This window comes from Peromyscus leucopus, chromosome 3 (genome assembly GCF_004664715.2).
Source record: "Peromyscus leucopus breed LL Stock chromosome 3, UCI_PerLeu_2.1, whole genome shotgun sequence".
Taxonomy (NCBI): Eukaryota; Metazoa; Chordata; class Mammalia; order Rodentia; family Cricetidae; genus Peromyscus; species Peromyscus leucopus.
Window position 1 is genome coordinate 99,897,896 of NC_051065.1, and position 19,368 is coordinate 99,917,263.

At 39.0% G+C, this 19,368-nt stretch overlaps 1 protein-coding gene across 1 annotated transcript in view; it reads left to right on the plus strand.

Annotated features, from left to right (window-relative positions):
* Positions 1 to 19,368, plus strand: part of Znf638 (zinc finger protein 638) — a 116,757-nt gene that overhangs the window by 32,031 nt on the left and 65,358 nt on the right. Inside the window, exon 2 of the mRNA XM_028860329.2 lies at positions 14,916 to 16,428. Coding sequence (XP_028716162.1) covers positions 14,916 to 16,428 — 1,513 coding nt within the window. The remainder of the gene's footprint in view (positions 1 to 14,915; positions 16,429 to 19,368) is intronic.

Here is a 19,368-nt window from a genome sequence, read left to right on the forward strand (position 1 = left end):
AATGAGAGCTCCTGAAAGATTTGATGCCTCTAGCCTCCTCAGGCATCTGCACGCATGTGTACAATACCTCCCACCCCAGATCCACACACACATACAAAATTAATAATAAAAATTATTTTTTTTTTCAAGACAGGATTTCTCTATGTAACAGCTCTGACTGTCCTGGAACTCTCTTTGTAGACCAGGCTAGCCTGGAACTCACAGAGTACGCCTTCTTCTGCCTCCTGAGTTCTGGGATTAAAGGTGTGCAGCACCATGCCTAACAAAAATTAAGTTTTCTTTCTTTCTTTCTTTCTTTCTTTCTTTCTTTCTTTCTTTCTTTCTTTCTTTCTTTCTTTCTTTCTTTCTTCTTCTTCTTTCTTCCTTCTTCTTTCTTCTTTCTTCCTTTCTTTCTTTTTTTTGTTCTTTTTGAGACAGGGTTTCTCTGTGTAGCTGTGCACCTTTCCTGGATCTCACTCTGTAGACCAGGCTGGCCTTGAATTTACAGAGATCCACCTGGCTCTGCCTCCTGAGTACTGGGATTAAAGGCGTGCGCCACCACCGCCCGTCAGTTTTCTTTTTTAAAAAGAATTATCTTCTGCTAAGAGACAGTTAAGTCACTAGATATGAGAAAAGGGTATTTAAGAAGTTCTTAATTGTTTATTTGTTTGAGGCAGTGTCTTATTTACCCTATCACTCAGACTGGCCACAAACTCATTGTGTACCCCAGACTGGCCTTTGACTCTAGATCCTACTACCTCAGCCTCCTTCTGAGTTGGAGTTCTGGTGTGTACCACCACACCTGGCTGAAAATAGAAGTTTTTAAATGAGGAAATGACCATGACTAGTAGATACGAAATGATGCTCTATAATTACACACAGACACGTACACACTTGTGCATCACATATATATTTTTACCTCTCAGTCTTTTGTTCTTTCCACATACATTTACTGATTTTTCTATTGTCTTGGAATAAAGTGAGGAAAAGCACAAATACCCCAGACTTCATGGGGCTTGCATTCTACTGGAGAAAGATCTATAAATAAGAAATTAAAAAAAAAATAATGATAGGGGGCTGTTAAGAGCCCTGGCTGCTCTTGTAGTGGACCCTGATTAGGTTGCCAGCATCCACATGGTGGGTTACAACCATCTGTAACTACAGTTTCAGTGGATCTGACCCTCTTCTGGCCTCTGATCTGGAATTAAAGGTGTTCACCATCATGCCCGATTCCTATGCTTGTTTTAGTATGAATTTGTGGTCTGTAAAACAGATATGAGAGCCTCAAAGTAGGTAGTATCACTGTGTATTGCCTAGTTGGCAAGGGTTGAATTTTACCTTTTTTTTTTTTTTTCTTGCAATGACTGACTGTTTGCCATGGCATTATTGAGTCAACTTGAGAAGACCGGGCATTGAAGAAACAGATTAAGAAATTTTTCTTTACCCAATATTTTTCATGGGCAAAATCAAGATTATAGATATTTACCACCCAGGTAGTTTTGTTGTTGTTGTTTTTGTTTGAATTGTGAAATGTCATAAAAGGATTTCCAGTGTTAGGCTTTTAGTTTAGTAAGCTTTCATTCCATTCTAATTTTCCATTTTAAAAAATGGGAGATAAGTTCGGGTGTTGGGGCTCATTCCTTTAATCCCAACACAATCCCAGTGAAATCTATGTTGAGTTTGAAACCATTCTAGTCTATATAGGGAGTTCGAGACCAGCTAGGGTTGCAAAGTGAGACCTAAATCTCAAAAAATGGTAAGAGATAAAGGCTGGGAATGCTTACCATATTTCAATCATTATGCTAATAAGTGCGACGTCAATGTTACTTTGTGATACTGAGGGAATGGTGGTCAGGGAAGACTTCCTGGGATAGAGACCAACGTGGTTTGCCAGGGCTAAGACCTGAGTGATAGTACCCAGACCGCTATAGCTGCAGGGCAGGCGATCGCCCCCTTGTGGCAGAGGGCGGCCCTGCCGCTGACAGCGTCTCCGACGAACGCGGAGCCCGTGGCACGCAGGCGCGGTGAGTGGACAAGGGCGCTAGGCGAAGGTGCGCATGCGTGGAGCCCTATGGAGGCGGTAGCTGCTTCGTCGTCGTGACTGGAGGCCGAGTGCTAAACTGTGGGGAACGGATGGGATCCAGCTGTTAGTCGGTAGGCATAGGTAGGACCTCTGCCTTGCGGGGAGCCGTGGGCTGGAAGGCAGAGGCCCTGCGCGCAGGCCCGAGCCATTCCTGTGCGGTCCCTGTCGACTATTGTATGTGTCGCAGCGGCTGCGCACAAAATGGCGGCGGCGGGGGCGGGAGGAGCTGAGGGACCCTCGGGTGGGCCTGGGCCGTGGCCTGTTCCCCTCGCCCCTCGCCGACCGCGCCGTCGCGCCGCAGTGCCGCTGGGCGCAGCCGCCTGACGCCGCCGCCCTGCGGAGGAGCGGGCGGCGCCCTCGGGGAGGTCTGGCCGCCCCTTCTCTCTGCGCCGCGGTTCTGCCGCTCCTCAGGCCTGACAGCGAGCCGGGCTGGGGAGGCCGCCGCGCGCCAGAGCGCCTTTCGGATCCCCCCGTGGGCCGCGTGCGCCCTTTGCCCCGCTGGAAGAGCGTCTTGCAGGGAGCTGGGGTGGGGGCGTGCGGGCTGTTGCGGGCCAAGCGCCCCAGTGAGCACCGAAGCCGAGAATGTCGGCCCTGGGATGTCGTAAATGGCGGTGACAATTGCACATCCTTAGAGGAGTCGTGAACCCCGCACGTCAGGGATAGCTGCCTGTGTTGGTGTGGTTCCTAGCTTGGGCCTGTTTTGTTCCAGAGAAGATGTCTATGCCACTGCCTCATCCCCGAGGATGTTTCAGACGTCCTTTGTTGTTGGAAGTAATTGCCTATGAGGGAGTCTCAGTGTTACAAAATCTTGGAGCTAGACAATGATTGTAGCCTCGAGCTATTTAGTATTAAAATTACCCTTTGGCGGTTTGGGGATTTTGGAAGGAATACTCAGTGTGAAAAGTTGTGAATAAAAAAGCTTGTCACCAGAACCCACCCGACCACGCGGATTCATCTTTTCTAATCAGGTTTGAAATTGTGCAGGCACACAAAAAATCTCCATCACCTCGTCATTTTGTATGAAGGGTTAACTCGTTTTTCAAGGAAGTGGTGTTTACTACTTCAGTTTAGAAGTTTAAAATGACAAACTGGAAAATAATTTAAAGAAAAATTAAGGACATTAATACAGAGAAATAAACTTGTTTATTATGTTTCTTCAAAATGTTGTTAATGATTATACACTTCAGATTTAATGGGCTTATATTGCATTCTGCTTTATAAAATTTAACTTTTATATTTCCATATTCTGTAATGTGTACTTTCAGATATGTGGAATCCAAAATGTAATACACTAAAATATACTACGCCATTCCCCACCTTGTCATTTGTGTTGAAACCGATGAGTAAAGATAAAACAGTTGAAAGAAATCACAAAAAAACTCTTTCATTTATTTTGATTAACTGGTCTTTAAAATGTATTCATTTGACACACATGTATTACATTGTATATTAATTATATTTTAGTTTTTGCATTTGTTATGGAGTGTGCTTATACTATACATTCTAGTTCTAAAAAAGGTTCTCCAGGGTCACCACTTTCTGGATGTCTTAAGAGTTGTTTTTTAAGGATCTCTTCGAAATTTAATTTTTATGTAATAGACAAAAATGACGAGTTTAGTGGACAGTAGGTTTTGGAATCAGAAGTTATGAATTCGAATCCATTTTTCTCTTACTATTATGTGTGAGACTTTAGTTGTTTTAGTCTTTCTGAACTTTTGCTCTCTTATTTGTAAAGTAACACTACTTGCTGCTTGGGATTTCTTTTTATATGTATGATCACTGAGATGTTGTATGGAATTCTCCTATCCATAGATGTTTCTTAATGAATTTCACTTGTACTTTAAAATTTAGCATGACGAACAGCTTCTGATAGTAGATACTAGGAATTTAGATTAAATTAATAGAATTGAAAATTATCAAACTTGAAAATGTTTTGAATCTATAAAGTTTATACATTCCTTTTATTTCACTTACCAGAACCTACTGTAATAGTTTGTGAGGTAGCGCAGACTAGCCTAGAACTCACTATGTAGATCAGATCAGGGTGGCCTTGGACTTGGAGGCAGAGTCAAGATGATAACTCCAAGTGCTGGGATTACTGGCATGAGCCTGCTTTGTAATAATTAAACAATTGTGTTACTCTTTGTGTCTAAGTAGCGGGTATGTTTTGGATACGCCAGTATTGAATACATGAACTCAGCTTATGGGTGTCAGAGCCTGGGTGGGCTCTCATGCCTAATTCACTGTGCCTTCCCATTGATTAAAGTTTGACTAAGTCTGTCCAGTTTCTTATTGAAAGCTATATATATAAGATACAGTACTTCTAATATATAGGTACCCAGTAACACAGTTTTGGTTGTTTTTCAAGGAAACAGGAGCTAATGAATATTGAAATGTGATAGTTTAGAGATCAGCAAAAGAAAAAAAGTTGCTGTGACTAAAGTTAATAAGCCCTCATTTATATTCAACTTTTTAAAATTGTTTTTATTGTTCTAACTTTCTTCCATTTGAAATTTGTAGTTGAAAGTGAAAATGGAAGGAAAATATATAGAAAAATCAGAAGAGAATTGTGGAAAGAATAATGAGAGAAGGTGAGGTGTAGAATTAAAACCATAGTTATATGGGTTCCATGAGAATCAAGAATAAGTTGGGATTGACAAGTATGAGGAGCATAGGATAGCTCCAAGGTACATATGTGATCTTAGTGATTATCCTGGGACATATATATTTTGATTATTTTTCACACCTTAGAAACCAAACTCTGCTTCTTGTTTCAGTCCAGCATTAATTCTTTATATTTAAATTTTTACAGTTTTCCTTTTACTAAACTTTTAAATTGTCTCTGCTTAATGAAAATTGCCCTTTTTTTTTGTTTGTTTGTTTGAATTTTACTTTTGTATTTTAAAACGGGATCCTGCTGTGTAGCTCAGACTGGCTTCAAATTCTAGGTCCTCCTGCTTCAGCCTCTCAAATGTTTGTTTACAAATGCCTGCCACCAGATTAATTGGTTTAATTACATAAAAATTAAGCATCACAAGTAAAAGGAATTTTATGACTTATTCATGTAACTATCATCCAGCTTCAGTAATTGTTAGCAAATGGTCAGTCTTGTCAAATTTCTACTCTCTACCCTATTTTAAGCAAGTCTTATTTGTTCCTTTGTTTGTTTTTGGTTTTTTGAGACAAGGTTTCTTTGTGTAGTTTGGAACCTGTCCTGGATCTCTCTCTGCAGACCAGGCTGGCCTTGAACTCACAGAGATCTTCCTGCCTCTGCCTCCCAAATGCTGTGATTAAAGGCGTGGGCCATCACAGCCCAGCTTTTTTTTGTTTATTTTGTCCCATCCGTATCCTGCCCCCCCCCCCCCCCAGCTGAGGACCCAACCCAGGGCCTTGCAATTGCTAGGCAAGTGCTCTGTTCTTTTGTTTTTTGAGACAGTCTCTCTTTATAACCCTGGCTGGCCTGTAACTCTATAGACTAAGCTGGCCTTGAACTCACAGAGGTCCACTTGCCTCTGCCTCCCTATGCTGGGATTAAAGGCGTGAGCAACCACATCTGGGTCAAGTAAGTCTAATATCAGTTCTAGCAACTCACTTCAAATTTTTTTCTAAAATATTTAGGTGGAAAATTGCTTATATAAAATTGTTAGTAACTATTCCTAATAAATGTTTGCTTGTTAATAATAATTTCTTAATAGCCATTCAGACAGTATTGGAATTTTCCCTCTACCACATATGTAGCTAATCAGTTGTTTGAAGTCAAGATCCAAATAAGATTTGTAACTGGAGCAGTTTGTAATTGCTTGATAAGTCTCTCTCTCTCTCTCTCTCTCTCTCTCTCTCTCTCTCTCTCTCTTTTTTTTTTTTTTTTTTTTTTGGTTTTTCGAGACAGGGTTTCTCAGTGTAGTTTTGCGCCTTTCCTGGAACTCACTTTGTAGACTAGGCTGGCCTGGAACTCACAGAGATCCTCCTGCCTCTGCCTCTTGAGTGCTGGGATTAAAGGCGTGCGACACCACCGTCTGGCTTTTGATATGTCTCTTAAGTCTATTTATAAGTTCCTCAGCTACTTTTTATTTATCTAAGGAATACTGTTACTGTCCCTCCCCCTCCTCCACTCCCCCAGACAGGGTTTTTCTGTGTAGTTTTGGTGCCTGTCCTGGATCTCGCTCTGTAGACCAGGCTGGCCTCGAACTCAGATCTGCCTGGCTCTGTCTCCCGAGTACTGGGATTAAAGCTGTGTGCCACCACCGCCCCACTAGGAACACTGTTTCTTATCCATTAAATAATAGATAAGTAATACCTTGCCTCATCAGCATTTGAATCTATGCATTTTGATGTAACTTCAAATACATACTTAGTGGGTAAATTGTTTGCTGCCAAGCCTGGCAACCTATTTGGCCCCCAGAACTCACATGTTAGAGATAACTCACTTCTCCAAGTTGTCCTCAGATCTCCACTCAGCATGACACCCACATACGCACATCTCCAAATGAATAAAATGTGTTTTAAAATTACTCAGGAACTGCTAGATCTTAATTTAGGAATTATTGAGAGAAAGATAGAAGTGTACAACTAGTGTTTGTAATACAGTGTTTTCAGGAGTTGCCTGTATCTTAGTAAAACTTAATAAAAGAACACCTGTCTGATTAAAAGCATGTTGTTTACTAACCTAGTGCTGAGTACCTGTTGCATGCCAGGAGTTACAGTAGTAATTGATCTTCACATCATATTCTTGAGGGTTTTTAAATTTTATTTCTGTATATGAATGTTTTGCCTGAATGTATGTTTGTGCACCATGTGTTTGCAGTCCCTGAGTTTATAGGGCCCAGAAGAAAGCATTGGATCCCCTGGAATTGGAGGTACTGACAGTTGTGAGCCACCATGTAGGTGCTGGGAACCACACCTGGGTCTTCTACAAGAACAGCAAGGGCTCCTACTTGCTGAGCCATCCTTTTTTTTTTTTAATTTACATTTCAAATTATACTCTGCTTTCTTAGTGTCATGTTGTTAGTAACAGCAGAATCAGAATGAAAACACTGAATTTATGGTCAAAGTTCTTTTGTTTGTTTTGATAGAGTCTAAGTTTTTAGACATTTTTTCTGAGCTGCCTCTCTAAAGTTAGTTGATAGTATTAAGTTTTACTTATGGGAGTGAACCAGTTTTGTATGAAATCAGTCATTGGCATTCCTCCTAGCCTGGGTGGGTATGTTTCAATCAGTGGACATTTCCCCAAAGATTAGATTATTATGGATTTTGTAATTGGCTAACAGTCAGCAGTTAGGGAGAGTACATGATGTAGAAAAAGAAGGGCCAAATAAAAATTTGTAGCTAATACTCTTTATTATATTTTCCTGCCTCTTATTTTGTTTGTAATCTTTTTCACCTAGGATACAATTAAGAAGTTATATAGTTCAATGGTGGACGTAAGATGTTGGATCATTAATTTTGAGTGAATTTAAGCTCTGAGTGACATGAAAATGAATTGCTTCTCTCTCTCACTATTTGACAATTTTGTACATTGTGCTCCTTTATCTCTAAATACTTAGCTGTGTATCATAGGGATAAGATGTTTTATAGTACAGTTCCAATGTCCGTAAATTTAACTGATAACATTCTTTAGTCTGTAATATGTTTTGTTGCTTCACCCATTAGTATTCTTTGCAGATTTTTTTCCTCCCTAAAGATACAATTGGTCTAGGACTAGATACTGTGTGTAATTGTCATGTCTCCTTTACACTTGCTTAATCTGGAATGTTTTCATAGACCATTTCTCATTTTGGGTTGGTCTGGTGTTCTTGATTAAACATAGTGAAGACACAAACCAGAGTTTCCTCCTCCCTCTACTCCTCCCATTCCCTCCCACCACCTCTTATACCCGCCTCCCCCAGTCCATTCCTCCTTCCTCTCCATTCAGATGGGGTAAGGTCTCCCTTTGGGATCCTAAAAGCATTAGTTACATATTCTTGCTTTAACATATTGTAATCTACTTTAGGGAGATGGAAACAATTTTGGCCCATATCCTACATGAGAGAAGCATATAACCACAAGGTTGGACAAGGGTTTAGTTGCATCTCAGAAGCAACTGGAGCTGGGCATCTAAACCTTAAGTGTTGTTTACCCTTTGCTACTACTTCCCTGTATTGTGGAGGCTTTGTATTTTAGTGCTTGTGCTTTCTCAGGTGATAAATACAGTTCTCATCAGCATTTGAGTTTTATAAACATTCACCTCTTTTTTCTTTTGTAATTATGACCAAGTAATCCCAAAGATGATTTCTTTATTCCAGCTTGGATCAGATCAGGTAGTTTTTTTGAGCTAATCCACTCGTGTGTGTGTGTGTGTGTGTGTGTGTGTGTGTGTGTGTGTGTGTGTGTAGATCAGAGAACAGCCTTGGATGTTCTTCAGTTGCTGCCTTTGTGTATCCTGTTTTATCACTTTATTCCTGTAAAGTGGGTCTTGCTGAACCTAGAATTCCATTGATGCTCTTGTCTCTATCCCCTTGCAGTACTGAGATGCCCCACTTTTGTGTAAGTGTGGGGGATTTGAACTCAGGTGTTTGTTCAGTGTAATAATCCCTCTTAACATGGTTGAGTCATCTCCCCAGCCCAGTATTTTTATTTTTTGGAGACCTTGTCTTACTGATTGGCCAATGAGTCCCCAAAGATTTGCTTGTTTGTCTCCCCAGTGCATGACTACACCTAGTTTTGAGAACCAAGTCCAGGTCCTTGTACTTACTGATCCATCATCTTCTCAGTCCTAATATACTATGTTTATTAAAGATGGCAAGGTAGATGAGACTATCTGCCTGTGTTCAGGAGAGTATCTTTTATAGTCACATCAGTGCTTTGCTGTGGAGATGCATTTATTTATAATACATATTCCTGAAAATAAAGTTATCTGATTATTTTACTTATTTTTTTCAAAAAACTATTTTCCTGGGAATAAACTATTAGATTACTGCTATTTGGGGTTTTAAATATGTGATTGTACAGTGATTTGTCCCTACATTCCATGATAGCAATTGACCTTTGGTTTAAAATTTTTTAAGGATCGGTGTGTTTGTGTGTGTGTGTGTGTGTGCATATGTGCACACACGCACACAGAAAAGGCAATCAGATCCTCTGAAGGTGGAGTTATAGTTGTTTGTGAGCTGCCTCACATGGGTGCTGGGACCCAAACCTGGGTCCTTAAGAAGAGCAGCAAGTGCTCTTAACGGCTGAGCCATCTCTTCCAGCATGCATTTTGTTTTTATCTGAAGCCATGATATCCATCTGTCTTTTCAAGTAGCAGGAAAGTCAATGCTACTTTTAATGATGTCAAGTAGTGCTTCTGATTGTGTTTGCTTGACCATTTCCTTAAAAGTGACACATTTTGGCAGTTTGGCATCTAACATGATATTTACCTACTTGTGACACTTAAATTGTGACTGTGCCTCTTTTGTGAGACACAACAGAACAGAACTAATGACAGTAATGAGTTGGCTCACTGGATCTGTCTGGATGGTAGAAGAGATCAACAGGCTGAAGAAAGCACAGAATGCATGTTATTTTTGTGATTAAACAATTGGACTGTTGTTTTAACTGACTATTGTCATAGCTGTGTTCCCAGGTGCCAAAGTGAATCAATTTATTTTGTAATTGTGTTCTAACAGAACAGCATAAAGTAAGATGGGGGAATAGACCTAGAAAAAGAATGTTAAAATAGTATTTTCCTTTTGTGGTGAGTTCATAGCAAACTTTTCTTTGGGTGTTGTTTAGGGTATTTTTTTCTTTTTTCTTGCTTTTAGTGAAAGATAAAGAACATTTTTTTTAATAATTAGAAAAAAGCTATATGTGGTTGATATATTGTGCACCCCAATAAACTTATCTAGGGATCAGAGACCAGAACAGCCACTATATTAAACATAGCGGTTAGGTAGTGGTAGCACACGCCTTTAATTCTAGCATTCCAGAGGCAGAGATCGGTCTGGATCTCTGTGAGTTCAAAGCAACACTGGAAACAGCCAGGCATGGTGGCACACGCCTTTAATCCAGGAAGTGATGGCAGGAAGCAGAAAGTTACATAAGGTGTGAGGACCAGGAACTAGGCAGGTTAAGCTTTTAGGCTTTGAGCAGCAGTTCAGTTGAGATCCATTCAGATGAGGACACAGACTTCCAGTTTGAGGAAACGAGACCAGCTGAGGAATTGGCAAGGTGACGTGGCTGTGGCTTGTTCTGTTTCTCTGATCATTTAGTGTTCATCCCAGTACCTAGCTCTGGGTTTGTTTTTATTAATAAGACCTTTTAAGATTCATGCTACAGCTATAAAATAAATTCATGTATTTGAGATACAGCATGAAAAAAACAGTGAAGCGGGGGTAATGTAGGTTCTGTTGATATGGTTACTTCCTAGCCGTATTCTGAGGCTTAATCTGTAAACTGATGTCCTTTGCTTTCAGTGATTTTTGTTTATCTCAGGTAAGATGAGTATTAAGCAACATTGTAGAACATGATATTCTATAAAGTCTCAAGTGTAAGGTTTTAAAAAATTAATGTATTAATATGTATGTCTATGTATATATGTGGACACACGTGTCACATCATACAGGTGGAGGCTAGAAGCCAGCTTTGTAGAATTAGTTTTCTCTACTTCCACTGTTATGTGGATTCTGAGGATCAAACTCAGGTAACCAGGTTTGTGTGACAAACACCTTTACCCACTGAGCCATCTCACTGGGGTTTGATATAAATTCTTTCATAATCAATTCAGTGGAGACATCATGATCTGGCTGGCTAACTTTTGGTGATTGGTCTAGTTTCTAAGAAATTTTAGATTTATTGATACTTAAAAGAAAATAAGGTCCCCTTCTTTCTGAAAGATATCATTAAAATAATAGGCAGTTCTTGATTTTCCATGGAAGTGGACATTTTGGAAATACTTCATGGGATCTAATGACAGTATCTTTTTAATCTGTCAAGCTATTCATACTTGTGCCAAGAAACCAGTTTCTGCTATTGGTTTCTTCTTCTCCACCTCCTCCTGTCTCTCCTCTTCTTCCTCCTTCCTTCCTCCTCCTCCTCCTCTTCTTCCTTCTTCCTTTATTCTTTGTCTTCTTTTGTGTATATGTTTGTGGGCGGGTGTTCCACAAGGTCTGTGTGGAGGTCAGAGGATAACATTCAAGAGTTGCGCTCTCCTTCCACCCTGTAGGTTCCAAGGATTAAACAAGTTGTGAGGCTTGGCAGCAAGTGCCTTAATCACTGAGCTTTCTCACTGACATTGTTAGTAGTTTCTAAAAGAATTTTGTTTTATGATTGATTATACTGAAGTTTTGTTTCACTTTTAAATGTTTCTGTTTTTAAAGGACAATGAAAAGAATTTAAGATTGCTTTTCATTAAAATAAAACAATTCAAATGATTTGCCATGTAATATTCTGTTATGAAAAGTATTAAATAGAGATTAAAATGTCAATTGAAAGCATCAAATAGATTGAGAATACTCAGTAGCTGGTTGTGGCAGCTCTTAACTAGCATGCTTGATACTCTGGATGTTTGTCCCTAGAATAACTTCAGAATTATACTTTGTTGGCTGGAGAGATGGCTTAGTGGTTAAGGGCACTTGTTGCTCTTGAGAGGTCTTGAAAAATACAGTTTATAAAACGGCTGGTATCTGTGTTTTATAACTGTATCATATCACCTTAAGGCCAGGGTGCTAGGTACTTTAGAGAATACATAGGGTTTTCCTCTTAGAGAACTCAAGTGTAGTTCTCTTCAACTTAAAATTGTTCATAGTTCCGTACAGTAATTAGATGGTTGATAAATCTGTACCATTTGTGTTTTACTTGGGGGAAGAAACAGTATTTGAAAGAATTAGTGTTTCTCATCTAAGAGCAGTCTTCATCAACTGGAGAAAATGATGTAGGAAGAGTTAGAATAGAGGCTGGAGAGATGACTCAGCCAGCAAAGTGCTTGTAGAGGAAGCATGAGGACCTGTGCTTAATCCACAGCACCCAGGTACAGCAGTATACATTAATAAAATCCAGAGCTGGGGAGGCAGAACAGGAGGATTCCTGTGGCTCACTGGCAAAGCCACAATGGTGAGTTCCAGGTTCAGTGAGAGACCTTTCATGAAAAATAAGGTTGCAGGGTCTGTCATCCAGCACTCGTGAGACTGAACACGGGTCTCTTAAGTTTGAGGCCAGCCAGAGCTACACAGTGAGTCCCTGCCTCAAAGAAGATTGAGTTAGATGGAGAATGATTGAGGACAACCTCCATACACACATGAACATACACACACGCCACCCTCAAAAAAATTGAAAACTGCTTACCCGAGCGGTGCTTATTTTTTAAGGAGCACAAACAAAGTTGTTCTTAGAAGTGAGTCTACTATGACAAAGGTAAGCTAGTTTAATGATTTGAGGTTTCTGGAGTTTGTTACAAATAGCATTTTAAAAATAGTGAATTTAGATTTGCTGTTGGTGAATTGCCTCAGCAATTTTTATGTTTGTGTTTCATTCTAACTTGAAATCTGAGGGCTGGGGAGATAATCTCAATAGGTAAAGCACTTCCTACACAAGCATGAAGATCTCAGTTCAGATCTCCAGAACTCATGGAAAGCTGGGTGTGGTATCCAGCTTCTGTAATCTCAGAATTCTTATAGGGAGGTGGGAAGGAGAGACAGAGTTATCCCCAGAAGGTCTTGGGCCAGCCAGCCTGACATATGCAACAGTTAACAGCAAGAGACCCTGTCTCAAACAAGATAGAAGGCACCAACAACTAAGATTGTCCTCTGACTTCCACATATGTGATGTGGCGGGCACATCCCAACACACATCCACACAAACACATGCATAGATTGGTGCATACAGAGCTTTAAAAAAACTAATTTTTAAAATTACATTAATTAAATTACATTAATGATGACTTTGAATGTGATCTTTTAAATACTTGAACAAACATTTGAGGTTCTTCTGAATAGGGTTTTATATACTTGGGAGAAAAGTCTTTCAGTGAACACAGAGCTTCACTTGATGCTGCATTTTTGGGAAGAGCATGCATTTTATTAGCACAAAACACAAACTAGAGATACCAAAAGTGGTTCAAGAATAAGGAATAAGAAAGGATGTTGAGACTCACTTGATCTTAGTGGTCAAGGAAAATTTGATGGAAGCTGATCATGCAGAATATGTATAAAATCAAATAAGTTCACCATCTGGGACGAGTAGGTTGCTTTAATGGGAAGAGAAAGGAATAAATGCCTGGTAAATTATAAAGATAGAGATTGACTAGATTGTTGGACATTATACATACAAAAATTAAAATGGATGGGATCCTTCTAGGTGTTTGAACAGGAATAATGTAAAAATGTTCTTTTACAAAAGTTAAAGAAATGGAGTGTGAGGGTGATTTAGCTCAGTGGTGGAGCGCTAATTAGGTCTCAGCTCTGGAAAAAAATGTTGACAATTTGCAAAATGGTTGGATTTGAAGAGAGAGAATGTTAACCAAATAAATAATAAGAGTTTTACCCAAATATATTTTCATCTTACTAACAAGCATAAATAAAGCATGAAGACTTGTTTAATTCCCAGAACCTAATAAAACTATCGGGCCTGGAGAGGTGATTGAGGCTTTCCCAGCACTCATGTGACACAGCTCACAAACACCTATAATTAGTTCAGGGGGATCAGATGCCTCTAGTATCAGGCACTCATACTTATATATATGTAATTAAACACATGAATATATTTAAAAATAAATGAAAGTAAATCTAACTATATGGGATAACTATATGGGGGAGAGAAGTCACCCACTGTGGTTGCTGACCGTGGTTCTGAGTGATAGCTAAATAAAGTGTAGGGCTTCTCCCTGAAGTTGGTTAGACTGGGTAGTGTAGCAATCAATGTGAGGACTTAGTCAGTAACCACTTTTAGCAAATTTAATGTCTGAGACCTGCAGGATAGTGTTATTCACATCTCTTAGTAGTTGTGAGCATGGATTGTGGGGCTAAATTAAATCTGAATTTGATTTGAATGTAAATCCAGCATCATATAATCTGTGTTACTTAATCTCTCAGTGTAAAACTATGCATATCTCTGGGAGTTGTGAGAACTAAATGAGTAAATCCATGTAAAGTGCTTAGAACAGTAACTAACACATGGACATTGTCTATAAAGTTAATTATTGTTACCTATGTATTTTTCTGTATTCTCAACAATGGAAAGATCAGAGCAACTGGTTTTGTTACATATTGTATGTTATAAAGAGTTCCATGCCATTGCACCTCCTTTGTTAGACTATAATTAGATTCTTGGTGACACAATTTTACTTTACCAGAAACAACTGTTTAATAACAGGAATATAAGTATGGTTTAATTGCCATGTGGAATTTAGTAGATGTGAAGGCTGATTCCAAGGAAGAATGTGTCTTACAAAAATGGGTCTAAATAAAACTTTAAAGTTAACAGTTCTTTCATTGTTCTTATATCTAATCACACACATATTGAGTATGTGTGCATTTCTAAGAATTTTAATGCCTTCATCTTTTTTTTTCAGTATAAAACCACAAAATAAATCCTCAGTCTTTTTCAAGATTATGTAAAAGGACTTGTGAGTTGCATCTCAGCACCTAGGACAGCACCCAGTACTGCCCACCATGCACAGCAATATACCTCTGGCTTGAGGTTTGGGGTTTGTGTTCTGGATTCGGAAAAGAAGAGAAAGTTTTAGGGGACATTTTAAACTTTGTAAGCCCTTATTCTTAAAGTATATGCAATGCAAAGTGGTATCATGACTTTATTTCAAAATGTTTTACTCTGGCTGTAGAACCCACTTCATGAAGTAGTTTGAGTTAAAATGATCTAATATTTGTGTTTTAACTTTCAGCTTTGTGTTATTCTTGGAAAATTTCGCACCACTTGTGAATTCCTTGAGCCTGGGCATTGCAAACCCACTTCTGTTGGGCCCATCTCCTTTGCACTTTGCTCAGATTAAGACTCAGTTGGCGCTTCAGCAGCTGAATGCCGTTGCCTCACATGGTTCAACACCACCTTACACTTTATTAAATCAGGCATTCTTGAAAGTAGCCATGTCGAGACCCAGGTTTAATCCTCGAGGGACCTTTCCACTTCAAAGGCCGAGAGCACCTAATCCTCCTGGGATGAGGCCTCCAGGACCATTTATAAGGCCTGGATCTATGGGTCTTCCAAGATTTTACCCAGCAGGGAGAGCCCGTGGAATTCCACACAGATTTCCTGGCCATGAAACTTATCAGAACGTGGGACCACAGAGAATGAATGTTCAGGTAACTCAACATCGAACTGATCCAAGATTAACCAAAGAAAAAATGGATTTTCCTGAAGGACAACAAAAGAAGGGGAAACCTCATGGTAGTCGGTGGGATGATGAGCCTCATATAACTCCACCAGTTGAAGTGAAACAGAGTTCTGTAACCCAGGTTACAGAGCAGAGTCCTAAAGTACAGAGCCGTTATACAAAGGAGAGTGCCTCAAGTATCTTAGCAAGTTTTGGATTATCAAATGAAGACCTAGAAGAACTTAGTCGCTATCCCGATGAACAGCTAACTCCTGAAAATATGCCATTGATATTGAGGGATATAAGAATGCGAAAAATGGGGCGCCGATTACCTAATTTACCTTCTCACAGCAGAAATAAGGAAACACTTGGTAAAGAAGCAGTTTCAAGTAATGTGATTGATTATGGGCATGCAAGCAAATATGGCTATACAGAAGATCCCCTTGAAGTACGTATTTATGATCCTGAAATCCCAACTGATGAGGTCAAGAATGAATTTCGGTCGCAGCAGAACATTTCTGCAACTGTTCCCTCTTCAAATGTGATGTGTAATTCTGTGTTTCCTGTTGAAGATGTGTTTCGTCAGATGGACTTTCCTGGTGAGTCCTCCAGTCAGTCTTTTTTCCCAGTTGAGAGTGGAACCAAGCTGTCAGGCATACACATTTCAGGACAGTCAGTCCTTGAACCTGTAAAATCTGTCAGTCAGTCTACTAGCCAAACAGTTAGCCAGACAATGAGCCAGTCTCTTATTCCTCCATCTGTGACCCAGCCATCCTTTTCATCTGAATTAATTTCAGCTTTAAGCCAGCAAGAGCGGATCCCACATAAGCCTGTGATCAGTTCAGCTGATGCACATGTTGGACCTAGAGGAAATAAAAAGAGTTACCAATCAGAAACTGACTTGCCTATTCGGTCTCCCTTTGGGATTGTGAAAGCTTCATGGCTACCAAAGTTTACACAAGCTGGTACCCAGAAAATGAAGAGACTGCCTACCCCTTCTATGATGAATGATTATTATGCAGCGTCTCCAAGAATATTTCCACATTTGTGTTCTCTGTGTAACGTAGAATGTAGTCATTTGAAGGTGAGTGTTTTTAAGATTGCTGTACAATGATGCTCAGCGCCCACGTTTTCTCTAAATTCTGTTATGTATGCTGCTGTTAACAAAGCATTAAGTCAGTGACCAATTAATTTTGATTGCAACCTTGGCACCTACTTGTAATCGTAAGTAACCTAAGTACTGAAATGAATGGCTTTCTGCATTTGTGTTACTTGACATACTATATAGTGTGCCATTATTTTGAACTTTTAGTTATCCGACTTACATGGTATCAAATTTATATAATAAATTGTACACTTATAACATTGCTACATGAAAAAGTATGTTTAAGATTTATTAGAATAAAAATATAAAACTCATTTGTAATATACACTTTCAAAGGACAGTATATTTTAGCCTTGTGTATATCTGTTCTAAGCTAAAGATCTTAATGTTGCTTTAAGTGTTTCTGATTTTTGTATGGACCAGTAATTTTCCTTGAGAAGGCACTTTCAAATTATTTCATAGCAGAATGATTCAGGATGTAGTGATGATTATGGAACCAGCCATGAGCTCAGAAAATAAGAGTAAAAAGCTGGAAATTCAGAGAAGAAAGTCCAAAATATATGCTTAAGGTACCTTTGTGGTTAGTATAGACAGAAGGAAAATTTTGCATAGGTCCTGAGGAATAGTATTATGTAGTATATGCTGTTTGATAGTAACCACTGGCAAATCTGAATCACTCCCCCCTTTTTTTTTACATACATGTATAGGAACCACTGGTTCTTCTGTTTACTAATGCAGTTTATACATATAGATGGTAGTGAGAAGGGAATGCACTTTAAAAAGCTTTAATTTAAAGCTTTAGCCTTGAATTGGCTGGGGGGCTTGAAGAGGCTTGCTTACTTATGTGTAGGTTTTCATTCTCTTGCTATTTTTTTTCTCCTGCAAATATTGCCATTTTATTGTTTCTGTATTCATTTATCAGGGTTCAGTCAATAATCTAAAACCTGAATTGAATGCTCTTGTCTTCAAGTTAATTCTAGCAAAAGAAAACATCATTTTGGGCTAGAAAGTGTAATTCAGTGGTAAAGCACATGTTTAGCGCATACCAGGCCCTGGTTTCAATAAGAAAGCAGCAATCTATCCATAGACAAATATGCTGGATTTTAATACAGCAGTAGTTGCCTTATTCCACTAAAGGGGATAGAGTTGTTTGTCACTCAGAAAAATCTCTGAGTTAATTCATTCATAGCACTTTGTAATCTGTAAATAGCCCTAGACTGTTGGGTGTTCTTTGTTATTGTAACGGGGCATAATACTAACATTTCCATTTATTTTGAACTTTTTTCTTTGGTTTTTTGAGACAGGGTTTCTTTGTGTAGCTTTGGAGCCTGTCCTGGAACTCACAGAGATCCGCCTGCCTCTGCCTCCCGAGTGATGGGATTAAAGGTGTGCACAACCACCACCCAGCTTATTTTGAACTTTTAATCAGTCATAATGAGTTGAAGAAAATATATCTTAACTTATGATGTTTTTATTTTGTATTGTAGAAAAGGTATCTATCCATTATGTATTTACTGATTTAGTTTTGTATGTGATTCTATAGTAGATGCTGGGGCAGAAATAAAGAACTATATAAAATTTGTTTTGTAAAGCAGCTTATACAGTCTCATTTTTTATAGGAGGATGTTTTAAAAGTTAGAAACAAGCATATGGTGGTGGCACACACTCAGCACTAGGGAGGCAGAGGTAGGTGGATCTCTGAGTTTGAGGCCAGCCTAGTCTACAGGGTGAGTTCCAGGATAGCTATGGCTATATTGAGAAACTCTGTCTCAAAATGATATTTAACCATTTGTTCATAACATTGGGGAAAGATATTTATTATTTCTATGTTGATTTCAGATTTGTAGTAGTCAGGCCAGCATTACAATGCCTGTAGATTGTCTAGCAGTTGGTTTGAGAACACTTTTACAGTCTAGTTACATAAGGCCGATGGAGTGACAGTTATCAGATGCTCTGTTTGTTTGGGAAAGAGTGTTTTGGAAAAGAAGTCTTTGTGGAGTAGTTTGAAGACATTTTTGAATGATGAGAAAGGTTTAATATGCCTTTCTAAAGAAGAAAATTAGCATTCCAGATGGGAACAGCAACATGGAGAGAGGCAAAGGTTCTTAGAGAAGCCTTATGGTAGGAGGCAGTGAAGAACATACTAGAAATAAACAAATATGCAAGGCATTGAAAAGCTATTCTCAATTTAGATTTGAGGTGGAAAACATTGAGGAGCTAATTAAATTTTTTGGTATGTGAAGCGACACATTGAAAGTGTTTTAGGAAGATTTAAACATAGATAAATAGGAGAAAGGGAGATTGGTTAGGTCACTTAACTGGAAGCTTCCATAGTCATTCAAGTGTAACGTGGAGAAACCTGGGTTAAGGTAAAATAAGATTTTGAGAGCAAAGAAAAATCATTTAGTCATTCATCAAAACAGCACTCTTTTTTTGGACTGTGGAGATGGCCCAGTAAATAAAAGCACTTGCCACATAAGTGTGAGGACCAGAGTTCAAATCCTCAGGATCAAAGCTTGTCAAAGCCTGGTCAAATGGCATGAGCAACTGCAGCAATCCTAGCAGTCCTATTGGGAGATGGGTAGATAGAAACCAGAAAATCTCTAGAAGCTTACAGGCCAGCTAGCCTGTATATACAGTGAGAAAATAACAGAGAACCTGTCTCAAAATAGAAGGTGATGACTGACCTCCAAGGTTGTCCTCTTAACATCCACAAGTTTGTTATGGCCACTGAGTTAACATTTAATGTGCATATATGCACGTGCTTTGCGAATATATATATATATATATATACATGTATATATATGTGTGTATATATATATATATATACACATACATACATGTATCTATATATATTTCCCTGCTTCCAGTCTTAACAGTCAGGGTAACAGATTGGGGCTCAGCTAATTAAAGAATTCA